Here is a 17861-nt window from a genome sequence, read left to right on the forward strand (position 1 = left end):
AAGGGGTCCTGCATTTTGGAACCCCCGTGTGATGAAACGATGTGGAACGACGTCGTTTAATTTTTTGTTTTGAAAATATTCGGAGTCGGAGTTCAGAGCTTCATGGAGCTTCGAACTCCGACTCCCTATTTAGAGTTACTCCAACCTCCGACTCCAAATTCCGACCACTCCGACTCCTTCAGAGTTGGAATCAGAGCGGAGGTTGGGCGGAGTCGAAAATTACAGAATTTTGCACAGCCCTAATGCCTAATAATGCAGAATAAGATGGATGTTGGAGGTACATCACAAGCAAATGATCAAGGCTATGATATTAATAGCGGTATTACACTTTAAACCCAATGATTGTCATACTCAATGTATATGATATAAATGCTAATCCCATCCATTTTGTAGAGGATTGAGAAACAACATTCGAGGTACGTAAAGAGTCAGAAGGGACTAATGATGTATCTGATTAGGATGAACGAGTTGAAATACCAAAATCTGGTATGAAGTTTGCCACTGAGAAAGAGCTTCTGCTTTATTACAACGATATGCCAAGCAAGAAGATAAGGAGGCGGTGAAGCATTTAGTGACTACGTTTATTGTCGGAACTTTATAGACAAAGTCGGACACTTAAGGCTTGGTAAAGGAAGTGGTAAAACACTTAGTGACTACTTTGATAGAATGAGGGAGTTGATGATGGTTTTGTTTTTGTTATGGATATGAATGACGAGTTAAGAGTAAAAACTGTGTTTTGGGCTGACACATGCAATTGAGCGGCATGTGAGTACTTTGGAGATGATATCACTCTCGATATGACGTACTTAACAAATAGGTACGGTATGCCTTTTGTTCTTTTTGTGGGTGTAAACCATCATGGTCAATCTATATTATTAGGGACTAGCTTGATTTCAAGTGAGGACAAAAGTACGTTTGGTTGGTTATTTCGAGCATGGTTAACGTGTATGAATGGTTAGGCTCCCAAAACCATAATAACAAATCAAGATCGGGCAATGAAGAGTGCTATTTCTACTGTATTTCCAAATACTCGCCACATATATTGTCTCTGGCATATCATGCAAAAGCTGACAGAAAAATTGGGATCCCACACCCAATTCAACGAGGGGTTGAAGACTTTTATTGAGAGTGCTCTACATGATTCACAAACTTGTGAGGAATTTGAGGACAAGTGGAGGCAACTACTTAATATGTACAATCTTGGTTCTAATGCATGGCTGCAAGGGTTGTACAACGAGAAGACTGTTTGGGTACCGATTTACTTGAAAAATGTATTTTGGATTGATATGAGCATTACAAAACGGTCTCAAAGCATGAATGCTTTTTTCGACAGGTTTGTGCATTCTGGTACAACGTTGAAGGAATTTGTTGATCAATTTGACAATACTCTAAGGAATAAGGTGAAGGTCGAGGCAACGACTGATTTCAATTCCTTCAAGCAAACAATTCCATGCATATTCCCGTTTGGCATCGAGAAGTAGTTTCAAATGATGTATACAAATGCAAAATTTAAGGAAGTCCAAGAAGAGGTGTTTGGGTTGATTTTATGTAATTGCACACTTGTCAGCACTAAAGGTTGTGTTTCCACATTTGCTATTTTGGATCAAATTTCCATTGATAACGACCATTTAAAAATGTGCATTATTTAGTTGACTACAACAACGAGGAATGCGAATTTAAATGCATGTGTGTGTTGTTTGAGATGAGGGGAATTTTCTGTAGGCATGCATTTGCTATTTGTCGTATGAAGAAAATTAATGTGTTGCCCGAAAAATTTATTTTGAATCGATGGAGAAATGATTTAAAGAGTAGATACACACTGGTCAAAAGTAGTTATGATGACTTGTGGAGCAATGCAGATGCACAAAGGTATGAGGTAGTGGTGAAAAGATGTTTGAAATTAGCAACACATGTGTCCCAAAGTGATGAGCATTACAATGCTTTTTTACGTCAGTTAGATGAATTTGAGCATAAATTTGAAGGCTTAACATTTGAGTCAAGACCCTATTCAATCAATGTTAAAGAAAAAGTGGTCATGGAGAAAGGTAAAAAGATATCAAGCCCCCACATTGTTCGTAGGAAAGGGACAACCCCAACAGAAAGGAAGGTTCTGGTTGTAGAAAATGTCACAACAAAGAGAAAAAAACAGGTTGTAATTTTTTTATTTGCAATTGTATATATAATGAACTCATTTCTAATAAATGTCTTTTTTTTTTCTTTTTTTAACTGGAATATAGACTTGCAGAAAAATCTTCGTTGTTGAATCCCATTCAAGTGAGCTTCTACTATCTCAACTTGTGTTAGTGTTGATGGTTTTGTTGTTAGAGTCCAACATAGTATTCTCACACAACCAACATTATCAAAAAATGAGGAGGTGTGAGGTTGTCATTTACCATTAATTTCTTTGTTTAATTGTTTTCAAGAAATTATTAATAAAATTTTCTGATTAATTAATAAATTTAGAAATTGTTGATTTGCTTTTGTGTCAGAAATGTGACTAAAATGCACGTGTAATACTATCCACATTCCAAGCTCAAAGGTGTTATTTCATGGAGTAGTTGAGGCCATTTTAGAATCCATGTTGTTTTCATCAAATTGTTATTGTGGCGTAGTTGGTAGTAGTTAATTTGCAATTAGTAGCTTGTGCTTTGTAATTTGTTATAGTTGTAATTCTTGTTTAACTTTGCCACTATATTTTGATAGTCTTTAGTGGCAGGGTTTTATGTTCTAGCCTGTGTTTGCTGTATGCCAAAACATGATATTCGTGTGATTAGATTTTGATTTTGATGCTTGATAGTTTTTGGCTGTTGTAATGGGTAGTGTGATTATTCAGGATCCAAAATGTCATAAATTAGCGTCCACACCAAAGAGCATGTTGGAAGCAAACAGATCTAGAATGACTTTACATCCTATAGTACTTGTATTTTATTTGTCTTTGGGCATAATATGTAACCTATCTGTTCTGTGGTAGGAAACTGGATTCCCCTAGCCTACTCTATTATAAAGTGATTACCCCTGGATCATAAAAAATTGTGATCGTATTTGAAATTTGTTATTTAGTTGGACTTGTTAAGCAATCTTGAATTTATTCGACATACTCGAATTTGAATAAGGATACATGAGTTCGATTAGCATGTTTATTTGTTTGAACTCAGCTCGAACTCAAATTTCCTAGTTTGAACTTGGATTTGTTAACTATTAATGTTGTTCGAATTTGACTCCGACTAAAAATAAACAAACGACTAATGCTTGTTAAACTAATTGAATTATTCTACTTATCATCTATACATCACATAATTATATAGTTATAATTTTAAATAGTCTGATTCTCCAAATGAAGTGTGATACAAGGTTAGAATTTAATACGAGAGAAAGTCATGCGTCTCTACGATATATAAAAAAATCAACAACATTGGTTTAAAAAATCTACTTTCGTGGAATCACTCTATATACGACCCAAACATTTTTAATATAAAAATAGAGAAACACGTTGTCTACTTACAACATTATATATCCTAAACTATTTGAGACGGATGGATATAAATATAATTGCATGAAAAGAATCTTATTGAATGACAAATTAAAACTACTTGCTGCTCATACAACAATTTTGATTTATTCATAATTAATCTCTATCACAAAACTTGGAGAAGGGAAAATTATTCATAATAAAGGGATGCTACCATTTTCTCACGTCACACACTTTATATATTTTAAAATTATTTTTTATTTTATTCTTATTAAACTAATTGAATTGTTTTACTTATCATCTATACATCACATAATTATTATAGAAAAAATAAAAAAAAAATTTAAAATGAATATGATATGTGATGTGTGAGGATGATAAACAAAATTATTTATAATAATATTTCTCTTCCTCATGGTCCAACACTAGTGCGTACGTACTTGATCATCATGATCTCTTGGAAACCCTGACCTTCAAGCCATGTTTCATATGCAGCATGACAGAGAGACATGGAGAAATAGGATGTCCTTCAACCACTTGAATACGATAATTCCAAAGAATTGCAGGAACAATAGTCTTCATCTGAAAGAAAGTTAGGTCTCGACCCAAGCAGCTCCTAGGTCCTGTATTGAATGCAATGAACTTGTAAGATGGTATGCGCACTATTCCTCCTATCTCAGAAATCCATCTCTCGGGTTTGAACTCCAAGAAATCTTCTCCCCATATTCCTTCCATACTTCTCATTGAATAAAGTGACACCAATATCTTTGTGTTCGCATTAACGCAGTGGCCGCTCGGAAGAACGTCTGGTTCAACAGAAAATCTGTGATTAAAAGGTAATGATGGATATAGCCGAAGAGCCTCGCAGATGGCTGCATGGAGATAAACTAGTTTGCTTTGCTCTTCTATGCTGAAAAGCCTCCACTTTCCATCTTCTTTGGCCTGCAAATTTTCTTTGATCTCTTCTAGTATCTTTTCTTCTACAGAAGGGTGTGTGGCAATAAGCCAGAAAAGCCACGTGAGACTTGCGTTTACAGTGTCTTTCCCAGCTGCTATGAAATTGAATGCAATGTCTCTTAAATATTTGTCAGATCTTCTATAATCATCCGTCTGTGCTACTTCTCCTTTCGCTTCTTCTCGTTCTTGTTCTACCATGCAAGCTGTTAGTATATCAAAGTCCTCGTCCTTCCCATCCTCAACTTGCTCCATTTGGGACGTTCTGCATCTCAGAAATTCTCCTTTCTTTAATGAAATGCACTGGTACAAGAAAGGATCCAAGATCTCCATGGCTCTTCTCAGCTTATTCTCTTCTCCTATGTTAAGCCATTTCTGCAACTTCCAAATGCTTTCCGGCACAATATGCCGGTAAAATATGGCCTCCTCTACTTCGTCAAATGCCATTCTGTAATCATCTTCCGGTAATTCAATGGTAAGGCACTTTGGATCAAAACCCATTACCAAAAGACAGATATTATCGAAGGTGAACCGCTGAAAAACATCTTGCAAGTCTACCACAATTCCTTGTCTCGACACATGTTCAAGAACAGGGATCAGGCCTTGCGATACCTTTTGACGCATAGATCTCTCTTGAAACAACTGAAACTTCCTGTGTTTAATAATTGAGTGAATCAACTTTCTGTAGGATTTCCACGACTCCGAGTCAGAGTTGAGAACCCCATCTCCAAAAGGCTCAGCAAGCTTCTTGGACTCGGGTCCTTTAGTGTAGTTGGCGAAGTTTTGTGTCGATATATAGCGCACGTTCATGGGATCACAAGTGACCAAAAAGTCCATGTTGGCTAACCATGGCCCTTTGAACCGAAAAGTCCCACCATTTTGTTTCAGAACCTGGGTTGCATATTCATGGATATCCGATAACTTAGAAAGAAGCCCAGGCAGCATTCCAACAAGAGGCCAGTTCGTGACCAGAGTAATTGTTCTCTTCCAACTCCAAATCAGGTAGAGAGGGAGAAAACAAAGATACGCCACAAGTATCTGAACAAGAACGTTGACATCAATTAGCATGGCGCCCATGATTAGAATATTGGCCGGAGCTGTATCGATCTTATAAGCTTTTGATGAATGTTATGTAGGTGAAATATAAAGCAGGCTAGGTATGTCACCTGGTTTTCATAAATTTTGAACTTGGGGATGATGTTTTTGGTTTCCCAACTTCCTCTTTTTATAGTGCATGTGTCCTGGCGTGTGCGCCGGTTTTCATATCATAGCATCGGGAGTATGATCGGCATCGCGTGTTGTTTAACCTTTTTCGGTTGATTACTACAACAGGCACGACTTTATCTTGAGGAATAGTGGTGGTGTAGGGGTGTAGGAGTCCGTACTATTTAATTTTCATATCTATAATTGTTTTTTATACAGAGTGTCGAGGTAGTAACTTTTTTTTTTTTTAAATAGGATATAGAATAGTAAATAATAGCAGCCATGCCATTATTTACATACAAGTAAGGGCAAACAAACAATTTAAGATTCAAACCAATTAATGATCATCAATTGAAGAGTATCACATATTACTTCATTCAGTAATCTTTTATATATATATATATATATACATATATATATATATATATAATGACGTAATATGTGATACTCTTCAATAAATGATCATTAATTGGTTTGAATCTTGAATTATTTGTTTGCCCTTAATAAATGATCATTAATTGGTTTGAATCTTGAATTATTTGTTTGCCTGCATATTTCTATGCTATTATTTACTATTCTATATCATACGAAAAAAGAAAAAGAAAAAAAGGTTACTACCTCGATGCCCCGTATAAAAAAAAAAAATTATAGGTATGAAAATTAAATAGTGACGGACCCCTACACCCCTACACCACCACTATTCCTCAAGATAAAGTTGTGCCTGTCGTTGTAATCAACATAAATATATATATATATATTGAGAACTGAGCTATCGAAACTCACCTCAATTATTTTTATTTTATTTTATTATAATTCTTTTAAATTTTTAAATAAAATATAATAAATAAAATATTAAAAATAATATTCTAACAATATTTTATTCAATTCATTTAAAACCATCTCAACTCATCATCCAAACAATCAAATTTTGAATTATGTTTTTAATATATAGTAATGTTATAGTGATAGTCTTTTGGTGTCTAGCTTGATTTGGTTTTACAAATTTGATGATATAAAAATTTAAAATTGAATAAAATATTATTAGAATATAATTTTTTAATATAATTTTTATTTTGAGATTTTAAAAAATTAAATTGTTTATTATATTATTAGATAAGATGTCTACCAAACCATTTCTTTTAGAGGGATACTATTTATAATCCGACACTACATATTTTATATATTTTTAAAATATTTATTTATTTATTTATTATTTTATTCTTATTAAACTAATTGAATTGTTTTACTTATCATTCATACACCACATACTTATTATGAGAAAAAAAAAAAAGTTAAAAGATGTGTGGTGTGTGATTTGTGGGATGCTAAGTAGAATTATTTTTTCTTTCAAGGTGTTGCTGCTCATTTTGGTGAATTTGTCCTTTCAAACTTACCACTAGTACAAATTGTATTTTTTATTTACTTATTTTTCAAACATTGTTTAAAAATCTTTAAATATTTTTTAAAAATAAAAAATACATCACTTCATTAATAGTCACTTCTTTAACTATTAAAAAAATATAAAATAAAATAAAATACCTAAATAATACTTTGAAAGGACAAACTCATGGGACCAAATTTCATTATATATATATATATATATATATATATATATAAATATACACACACCCATACATAGATGAGAATTAATTTGTATAAATATTAAAGCATCTAAATTGCAGTCTCCATTTTAAAAAATGGGAAAAATATAAAATTTACTTTAAAAATTATTGGTGACTCTTGCACCATCCTATATCGGTCTCGTTTGTTTTTTGAAATGAGTTAAGATGAAAGTTGAATAAAATATTATTAGAATATATTTTTTTAATATTATTTTTATTTTAAAATTTAAAAAAGTAAAATTGAAATTTGAAAAAATTGAATGGTTTATTGTATTTTATATAAAAATTTAAAAATATTATAATAATTAAATAAAATAAGATGAGATAAGTTGATATAAATTGTGAAAACAAAATAGGGCTGGATCTTAATTGTAAAGCTGGATCTTAATTGTAAGGCAAGTGCTAGAGCGCTACCCTTTACGCTATTTACATGAAAATAGAAATTTAAATTTTAAGTTTATAAATAAAATCTTGTCAGCGATAGTGAAAGTGTGATTTACACACCATGAGTTCCTTGTTAGGTAGGGAAAATATAATTCAATTCCTGGGGATCAAGCTAGCTGCTAGCTTGCTTGCCGCTGGGTAATTTCTCATGTGATCCCCAGAACCTTTTTCTTTTATAAGATATCTGCCGGAATGCTGCGATCAAAGTTATACCCCGATAAGGAAAAAAAAAAAAAAAAAAAAAAAAAAAAAAAAAAAAAAAAGACAACAAAACACTAGGATTGCGGTCTAGAAATTTCGATATACCCAGACCTAAATCTAAATTTTAAAGCCGAGCCGGAATCTAGACCGAGTTAAACCGAGTTAAATTCGAGCTGAAACTTGAATGAAATTTTTAAAATTAGGATTTCGAATTTTGGATTTTGGGAGGGACAATCATTTTTATTTATTTATTTTTTTTAATTTGGAGATGGAGTCGAACCCAATACCTCTATTTTAAAAGTTTGGTTGTTATGCCATGAGATCATATGCCTTTGGCATACATTCATTTTCATTTTTGAGTGACTTTTCATGTATAGAAAGAATATGTAAAATAGTACCACAGGTAGGCCTGTGCAAAAGAACGTCATGACCCGACTCGCCCGATTAACCTGATGTGACCCGTCAGTTAAATTCGGATTCAACTAAACAACATTTATCACGCGAAACAGTAGCCCGTCCGCTTCATCCACTTCATATTTGTTTCAAGAGCAATACTACACAACCTCCCAACCTCCACATATCACATTTTTATAAAATTTTTAATTTTTTTTTGAGTTTATTCTTTTTAAACTAGTTCAATTATTCTATTCATTATTCATATATTAAATATTTGATAAAAGAAAAAAAAATTAAAATTAAAAAAAGTGTAGTGTGTGGAGGTTGTCTGAATAGTAAGAGGTTATGTAAATTTTTTCTTCTTTCAAACCCTACCACCATTCATCTGTCTCTCCTATAGCCAGCCTGTTTCATCTCTGTTGCAATGCTTCATCTCCCCTCGATCGCTCCTGCAATAAAGTAGAAACCAATTCTCTCTCTCTCTCTCTCTCTCTCCTCGATCGCACCCCTAAGAAACTAGTGTCGACTTCTCCCGCTTGTCTGGGTCTGAATTCCCATATTGTTTTTTGTTGTTTTTTGCCACCTCGTTCTTCTAGGTCTGTGCTCTCTAAGACTAGTTTAGATATTTGTGTTGTTATTCTTGCTTTGAGTGATTTGAGCGATTCTAGCGAGCTCAAATTTGGGTATGTGCCGTGTATGATCAGCCCCACCGATTCGAGCGAGCTCTCCAATTCCTTCCCAATGACTTGTTCTCTCTCTTAGAGTTTTTATTCTTGCTTAAGTTGTTGGAAAGATTAACTATAAGAAACTTCCTAGGGTTCCAATTTGTTTGACCACAAGGCTTGTCTCAAGTTTTGTTGGGCTGCTAAGAAAATATTGGGGAAACAAAACTCGGAAGAGTTTTGTGTGGAAACTGTTGGGAAATATTTTGAAATGCTTTGTAAATTAGAGAATATGTAAAATAACAAGAATAAATTAGAAAGAGAGAACCCGATGTTGAGGCATGTTATGATAGACGCTTTCCTTAGAGTAGATTCCGCCGCCTCCAAATTTAAACATGCACTTGGCTTTTTGACAGTCTACTCTCAAGATACAACAACGTCGGTTCCCGTTAATCTCCTTATCAGTGCACACAAAAGGAGATCCTCAAACCCGATATAAAATAGCTAAAGCCTAAAGAAAGAAAGACAAAAAGAAGGAGGAAGTATTTCTCTAATTTTGTAGAGAATTTGGAGTTAATAAATTTGTGGGTGAGGTTTCCTATTTATAGAGAATGAAATGGTATTTGTGAAAAGTCACAACTTTTTAAAATGAAAGGGTACATGTGAAAAGTCACATCACATAAATAAAATAGTACTTGTGAAAAGTCACAACTTCTCAAATATTAGAGAATATATTGAAAATGTTTCTAATTCACTAAAGGACACAACCCTTTGTTTGGTTGGGAAGCGGTTAAAGCTCATATCTCCAAGAGGCATACATTGGTTCAAGTACCAAGATACATTTTCATTTAAATCTAGATAACTGAATCGATACATTGAACAAAGATAATGGTTCATACTATTTTTACTTTACATTAAATATTTTAATCATTTCTAAGTTAAAAAACCAACAGAAACTTCGCAGCTATGACCAAACCCAACAATAAAAGCAGAACCAAACAAAACTAATTAAGCAGCACGTACACTTCTTGAAGGATACAATTCAAACACCGTGCCGATTTATAAAGTATACAAATCTTTAGAGTTTTGATTAGGGCATTTTAGATCGAACAAAATTATGTATAACATAATAACATTTTAGAAGCCTCACTTTTGGATTTACAGAAATGTTTATATATCTAGTTTTTAGGATTGGTGCCTCAAAGACATATTTTAGACAGAGAAGAGTTCTGTTGGTTGTAAGCTTGTACGTAAACATACTACTTTTTGTATTGGTAAATAAAATAAAATATTGTTGATCAGGCAAAAGCCTATGTATATTAACAAGAGCATCTCCTGAGTGTGCTAGTTTAGTATTTTGTATACACACTACTTACTATTGGACAACAGTTAAAGAAAAGTCAAATGCAATTACCACGTGACAATGCTTTCACAGCAGCAATGTGCTTGGTTTTGCAATAGGTGAATTTACAAATAGATTTTTTTTTTTTCTATTCCATAAATGATATCTAGTTGGTGGTGCCATAACTTACTTTGAAAGTTACTCCAGGTCATGAAAAATATAGCCAATAGCAGCTTGAAGAAAATTTCTGCAGCATTGAGTTCTGGTACATTCAAAATCCACAAACATGTGGAATTGTTGGGACTAGGCATATAAAACAACTTAAGTCCATGGCGATAAGGGTACAGAACCAAAACTTTTTGGAACAAAACTTATGTAAATTTTAGGAAAATAAGAGACGAGTTTAAATTCTAGGTACCTGTCTAGAGAATCCATTAACTAGCTAGGTACTTGTCATTAACCATTTTGTTTTGCTGGTATTTGTGTTCTTGGATTCTAGGCATATAATCTTTAGATAATGCATGCTCATGTCAAATTATTATGTTTTCTCATGTTTTTATATGATAATTATATGTTAGTTCATATCATGGATTCCTTCAGAAGTGACACTTCTACATATTTAAGAGACGATGAGATTACTGCTCCTTTAGCTTCAAACATTAACTTGTCTAGTAGTAGTAACACCTTCCTCCCTCCCAAAAGGAAGGCAAGTAAGAACCCCTTAGTGGTGTGGGAACATTTCACAAAAATAGTTGGATGTTCATTAAGAGACACAAAAGCGGGGTGTAATTATTGCCACAAGACTTACGCTTGTCAACCCAAAAAACATAGTACATCAAGTATGCTGCATCATGTTGGTGTTTGTAGGAAAAATCCTAATAGAATTAGACCCATGGATCAAAAAATTACTCATAAATTTGATCTAGAAGATGTACAAATGACAATTGCAGAGATGATAATTTGTGATGAGGTTACGTTTAGAGTGGTGGAAGCCTAAGGATTTAGGAGGGTATGTAAATCACTAGAACTAAGATTCCAAGTGCCATCTCGAACCACTACAGTGAGAGATTATATTAAACTATTTAAAAAAGAGAAGGAGAAATTGAAGAAGTATTTAAGGTAGTTGGGCAGGTTAGTTTAACTACTGACACTTGGACGTCCAATTAGAACTTCAATTATATGTGTCTTGCTGCATACTTTATTGATTGTGAGTGGAAATTACACAAAAAAATTATAAATTTTTGTTTGATTCCTAATCACAAAGGGGACACTATTGGAAAGCATGTAGATGTCTATAGGATTCGGGAATTCATAAGATTTTTACTGTTTCAGTTGACAATGCTTCCTCAAACAATGTTGCCATCGATTACTGAAAAAAGTTTGTGGGAGGTCATTTGTTGGAGGGGAAGTATATTCACATAAGGTGTTGCGACCATATTATGAACCTTATTGTGAATGATGAGCTAAAAGATTGTAATGATTCGATCATAAGGGTGCGCAATGCGATTAAGTATGTTAGATCATCTCTTGCAAGAATGTAAAAATTAAAAAAAAAAAGTGTATAGAGAAGGAGAAAATCAGCTGTTCAAAATTGCTGTGCCTTGATGTTCCCACCAGATGGAACTCTACTTATCTCATGCTAGAAGTTTCAAAAACATTTCAAAAGGCATTTTTGCAATTGGAGAATGATGATGATTATTTTTCTCACTATTGTCGTAGCTTGAGCCCCCCAAGCTCTAGTGATTGGGTGAGACTTAAAATAGTGGTTAAGTTTTTTAAGATTTTTTATGATGCTACTGTGAGACTTTTTGACTCTTTGTATGTTACATCTAAAGCATATTGCTAAGAGCTTTGTGGCATCCAATCACATTTATAAAAAATGAGTCAAGGTAATGATCTAGTGTTGAAAGGTATGGCTATGAGCATGAAGAATAAGTATGATAAATGTTGAGGATTAATTAAAAGAGTAACTTGCTGATATTCATTGTTGTAGTTCTTGATCCAAGATGCAAATTTAGTCTTTTACATTTTTTGTTCAAAAAAATATATGGTGGTAATTTAGTTGAAGAAATAATTGCAAAAGTGAAATAATTGATGATTGACATGTACGTGGAGTATGGTATTATGTATGGGAGTTCAAGTGAAGTTTTATACTCTGAGCCTCTTTCCTCAGTTGATCCTAATACGATTGATTCTGAATCTCAGCAAAGTTTTTGGATTGAGTATGAGTAAGAAATTATTAAATGTGATTTGAGGAACAAATAAGAGATTGATCAATACTTGGAATATGGTTGTGAGGCCCGAGTTCCAAATTTTGATATTTTGGATTGGTGAAAAATCAATGAAATAACGTATCCTATTTTGGCGAGAGTTACACGAGATGTGGTGGTCATTCCTATTTCTACTGTTTCTTCTGAGTCAACCTTCAATGCAGGGGGTCGTGTGCTTGACTCATTTCGTTGTTCATTATCTCCAAGAACAGTTGAGGCACTCGTTTGTACTTAGAATTGGTTAAAAGATCCAATACCTATTGATCTTAGTGCCACCTAGGACAATGTTGAAAGTTTTGAGGCAGAATCGGGTAATGAACACATTTCTTACTTACATATTTATTAAAAATTTTCATAATATTTTTTTTGTATCATTTAGTAATATTTGTCTTTCAGAGTTTGATTCCAAATCAAACTTTATTTATGTTGATGAGGAGTGATTCAAGGCTTTTGGTCTGCACATTCTATGTTTGTTGTTAAAGATTCCTGTTTGAGGATTGTTTGTTGACACTAAAATGCCATGTGGGGTTCCTTTGATGGGTCCTAATATTTCTAACAATAATGAATGAATTTCTTATGTGATGGAGGTTTATTGTTCAGTCGTTTGGGACCCATTTGTGTTAAATTTTGAAGTTTTGTGAGGCTGAGTTTGTCACTTTTCTGGGTTGTACTCGTTTATGAACTTTGAGTGTCTATAAGAGATATGGTTTTCAGTTTTCTTTTTCTCTCTATTTTAGATTGAATTTCTTTTTCCTTTTAACAAGTTTTTTTTTTTGGTTATTGTGGGATAATGGAGGCTATTTGCATATATATCCTAGTCGATTCATTAACCAGGCTACCCCGTTTTTAGGGACTGATATTAGATCATGTACAGCTAGGATAAAGATTTAACCCTAACCATTGTTAGGATAATAACAATTTTATCCCCAACATTCTCGAACCACCAGTCATTTCCATTGGTCTTAAAGAAAACAAAAACAAAAACAACAACAACAACAACCGATAATTCTTACTCGATTTAGATTTTTTTTGGATTAGCCTGCAGGCCAAGTCGGGTCAGGCCAAAATTTTATTGGGTAGGCCACTGTGCGGGCCTAGCCACAGGTACGAGAATTGGGCACTCAAAGTCTATGAGTCCTTGGATCACTAGGGAGTGGGACAGACAAGACAAAGGTCAGGAGGTGTGAGAGGAGTAGGAGGTCCCATCAATAGCGCAATCCCAGGCTGCTCTCTCGTCGGCTTCGTTTCCATCGTCTCTTATATAAATTTATGCTCATAAAGCATATATGAGTAGGTATAGCAGCTAGCAGGTATAGCGTTGCTAAAGTGTGTATCTATGTCTCAATCTATCCTTCTGATTTGGACCATTTAGAACATCGCCCATTCGTCTTGTCTGCGTCTCAGTTCAAAACTATAGACATATGTTTTCTCTGTAATAAAAATAATAAAAAATAAAAAGTAAATAATAAAAAAAACTAGGTATCGGGTTGTAAAATCGAGTTCCGGGTTTAAAACCCAGTACTCGAATTGGGCCGAGAAAAAATTCAGCCCAAGTGAACAGTCCTACAAAACACTTATTATCATGATTTGGCCTTTTAGAATTTATATTTGAATAAATGTAGATCAACGACAAGAGAGTGATATATAGTTATAGAATAATCCAACTCTACCCTACCATTCGTCGAGTAATCCAGAGAAGTTAAAAAGGTTTCAAGAGACTAGCCAGGTAGATGGTATTTGTTTTGAAATCTTTTTTCTATATGCATTAGAAATACTCTTAACATCGTGCCTAATTGTAGCATCCATTGATGCCACCTCTTGGATCAACTGTTCCCTATTCTTCATCGAGTAATCCGGAAGAGGTCAAAAGACTTCAAGAAACTAACCAGGTAGATGGAATTTTTTAAAAAAAATTTATTTGTGCATTAGCAATGAACTAACATGTCTATATAATTGTAGCATTCGTCGGTGCCACCTCTTGGACCAACTTTGCCTTGCCATTCGTCGAGTAATTTGGAAACGTTCAAAGGATCTGAAGAGACCACACAAAGTGTAAGTGATTCGTCCACCATGCCTAATAGTGCAAAAAGCGAGACGGATGTTGAAGGTACATCACACGCAACTAATCAAAGCTATCATATTAATAGCGGTATTACACTTTAAACCCAATGACTGTCATACTCAATGTATATGATATAAATACTAATTTCATCCATTTTATAGAGGATAAAGGAACAACATCCGACATACTTAAAGAGTCAGAGGGGACTAATGATGTATCTGATGAGGATGAAAGAATTGAAATACCAAAATTAGGTAGGAATTTTGCCACTGAGAAAGAGCTTATGCCTTATTACAAACGATATGCCAAGCAAGTAGATAAATGAGGTGGCGAAATATTTAGTGACTATGCTGATTGTCAGAACTTTATAGACAAAGTCGGACACTTAAGGCTTGGTAAAGGAGGTGGCAAAGCACTTTGTGACTACTTTCATAGAATGAGGGAGATGGATGATGGTTTTGTTTCTATTATAGATATGAATGATGAGTTCAGAGTAAAAAATGTGTTCTGGGCTAACGCACGTAGTCGAGTGGCATATAAGTATTTTGGAGATGTTATCACTCTCGATACGACGTATCTAACAAATAGATATGGTATGCCTTTTGTTCTCTTTGTGGGTGTAAACCATCATGGCCAATCTATACTGTTAGGGACTGGCTTGATTTCAAGTGAGGACACAAGTACGTTTGTCTGGTTGTTCTGAGCATGGTTAATGTGCATGAATGGTCGGGCTCCCAAAGCCATAATAACAAATCATGATCGAGCAATGAAGAATGCTATTTCTACTGTATTTCCAAATACTTGTCACAGATATTGTCTCTGGCACATCATGCAAAAGCTTACAGAAAAATTGGGATCCCACACCCAATTCAACGTTGGGTTGAAAACTTCTATTGAGAGTGCTCTATATGATTCGCAAACTTGTGGAGAATTTGAGGACAAGTGGAGGCAACTACTTAATATGTATAATCTTGGTTCTAATGCATGGTTGCAAGGGTTGTACAACGAGAAGACTTTTTAGGTACCAGTTTACTTGAAAAATGTATTTTGGGCTGGTATGAGCATTACAAAACGATCTGAAAGCATGAATGCTTTTTTTGATGGGTTTGTGCATTCTAGTACAACATTGAAGGAACTTGTTGATCAATTTGACAATGCTCTAAGGAACAAGGTGAAGGTTGAGGCAAAGGTTGATTTCAATTCCTTCAACCAAACAATTCCATGCATATCCCCGTTTGGCATTGAGAAACAGTTTCAAATGATGTATACTAATGCAAAGTTTAAGGAGGTCCAAGAAGAGGTATTGGGGTTGATTTTATGTAATTGCACACTTGTTAGCACTAAAGGTTGTGTTTCCACATTTGATGTTTTGGATCAAATTTCCATTGATGATGACCATGTTAAAAATGTGCATTATTCAGTTTACTACAACGAAGAGGAATGCGAATTTAAATGCATGTGTGCGTTGTTTGAGATGAGGAGAGTTTTCTGTAGGCATGCATTTGCTGTATGTCGTATGAAGAAAATTAATGTGCTGCCGGAAAAATATATTTTGGATTGATGGAGAAAAGATTTAAAGAGGAGATACACACTGGTCAAAAGTAGTTATGATGACTTGCGAGGCAATGCAGATGCACGTAGGTATGAGGTTGTGGTGAAAAGATGTTTGAAATTAGCAACACGTGTATCCCAAAGTGATGAGCATTACAATGCTTTTTTACGCCTGTTAGATGAATTTGAGCATAAATTTGAAGGCTTAACATTTGAGTCAAGACCCTACTCAACCAATGTTAAAGAAAAAGTGGTCGTGGAGAAAGGTAGAAAGATATCAAGCCCCCACGTCCAGGGTAAAGGGAGAACCCCAACGAAAAGGAAGGTTCCGGTTGTATAAAACGACGCAACCAAGAGAGAAAAAACAGGTAATAACTTTTTTATTTGCAATTTGTATATATACTGAACTGCATGGGTATCATTTCCAATAGTCTCTTTTTTTCCTGGAATATAGACTTGCAGGAAAATCTTCGATGATGAATCCCATTCAAGTGAGCTTTTGCTATCTCAACTTGTGTTAGTGTTGATAGTTTTGTTGGTTGAATCTAGCATAGTATTGTCACACAACCAACGTTATTGGATAATGAGGAGGTGTGAAGTTGTCATTTACCATTAGTTTCTTTGTTTAACTGTTTTCAAGATATTATTAATTTATTTTTCTGATTAATTATTAAATGTAGAAATTGTTGATCTGCTTGTGTTTCAGAAATGTGACTAAATTGCACTTATGTAATACTGTCGACATTCCAAGCTCAAAGGTGCTATTTCATGGAGAAGCTGAGGCCATTTTAGAATCTGTGTTGCTTTCATCAAATTGTTATTGTGGAGTAGTTGCTAGCAATGTAATTTGCAATTAGTACCTTGTTGTGCTCTGTAATTTGTTATAGTTGTAGTTGTAATTCCTGTTTAACTTTGCCACTGTATTTTGACACACTTCAGTGGCAGGGTTTTATGTTCTAGCCTGTGTTTGCCACGTATGCCAAAACATGATATTCGTGTGATTAACTTTTGATTTTGATGCTTGATAGTTGTTGGCTGTTGTAATGGTTTGTGTGATTAATCAGGGTCCAGAATGTCATAAATTAGCGTCCAAACACCAAAGAGCATGCTGGAAGCAAAAATATCCAGAATAACGTTACATTTTGATTTAAAAAATAAAAGCGACATTGGACGGTGTGTGATGTAAGACTTCGAAATAGATTTTTTCTTAAAACAATAAGCCTTGATCGTGGGTCACTCTAGCATAGCTCCCACATTGATAGGTGTGTCTAGGGTGTGTTAATTCTGTATCGCTTGGACACTCTTTTAACAATAATCATTTTTGCTTTTTCAAATATCAATAGGTACTCATTCTCCTTAATTACTTTTTGAGTAAAGATATAGTTTTAAGATATACAAATTTTGTGTATTTATTTTAAAAAAAATTTAGAGTTTATTATTAAAAAATAAATTTTCATGTAATTTTTAGATTTATTTACTTTTTATAAAGAGAATGTGTGAACTTGCAAACCATAGATTGTAAATATCATTTATCTTAATTTTTTTTGGCAAGTCAATCATATCTAATCTTATTTGGATGTTGAGATGAAATAGGATGCGTATTATGTGAATATTAATAAAATATTTTGTGAATAGTAGTAAGATGTTTTAATTAAGATGTTTTATGAAATTTTGAGAAAGAAGAG

General features: G+C 34.0%; 2 protein-coding genes and 1 long non-coding RNA gene across 9 annotated transcripts in view; 2 read left to right on the top strand and 1 right to left on the bottom strand.

Annotated features, from left to right (window-relative positions):
• LOC121234582 (sine oculis-binding protein homolog A-like) overlaps positions 1–17861 on the top strand; it is a 92514-nt gene that overhangs the window by 28054 nt on the left and 46599 nt on the right. The gene's annotated exons all lie outside the window — the stretch shown is intronic.
• Positions 3839–5585, bottom strand: LOC121234577 (alkane hydroxylase MAH1-like). Its single transcript, XM_041130545.1, has one exon. The coding sequence runs from the start codon at positions 5498–5500 to the stop codon at positions 3917–3919; it is 1584 nt and encodes a 527-aa protein (XP_040986479.1). The 5' UTR covers positions 5501–5585; the 3' UTR covers positions 3839–3916.
• On the top strand, positions 14212–17307 carry LOC121234584. Of its 4 annotated transcripts, none has more exons than XR_005934419.1 (6): positions 14212–14289; positions 14363–14452; positions 14523–14712; positions 14787–16544; positions 16631–16774; positions 16883–17138. It is a non-coding gene; the product is annotated as an uncharacterized LOC121234584 (long non-coding RNA). The 4 variants fall into 4 exon arrangements; XR_005934420.1 differs by having other exon boundaries at positions 16631–16767; XR_005934422.1 differs by lacking the exons at positions 16631–16774; positions 16883–17138 and adding an exon at positions 17241–17307.

Source organism: Juglans microcarpa x Juglans regia, chromosome 6D (assembly GCF_004785595.1).
Source record: "Juglans microcarpa x Juglans regia isolate MS1-56 chromosome 6D, Jm3101_v1.0, whole genome shotgun sequence".
NCBI classification, from domain to species: domain Eukaryota; kingdom Viridiplantae; phylum Streptophyta; class Magnoliopsida; order Fagales; family Juglandaceae; genus Juglans; species Juglans microcarpa x Juglans regia.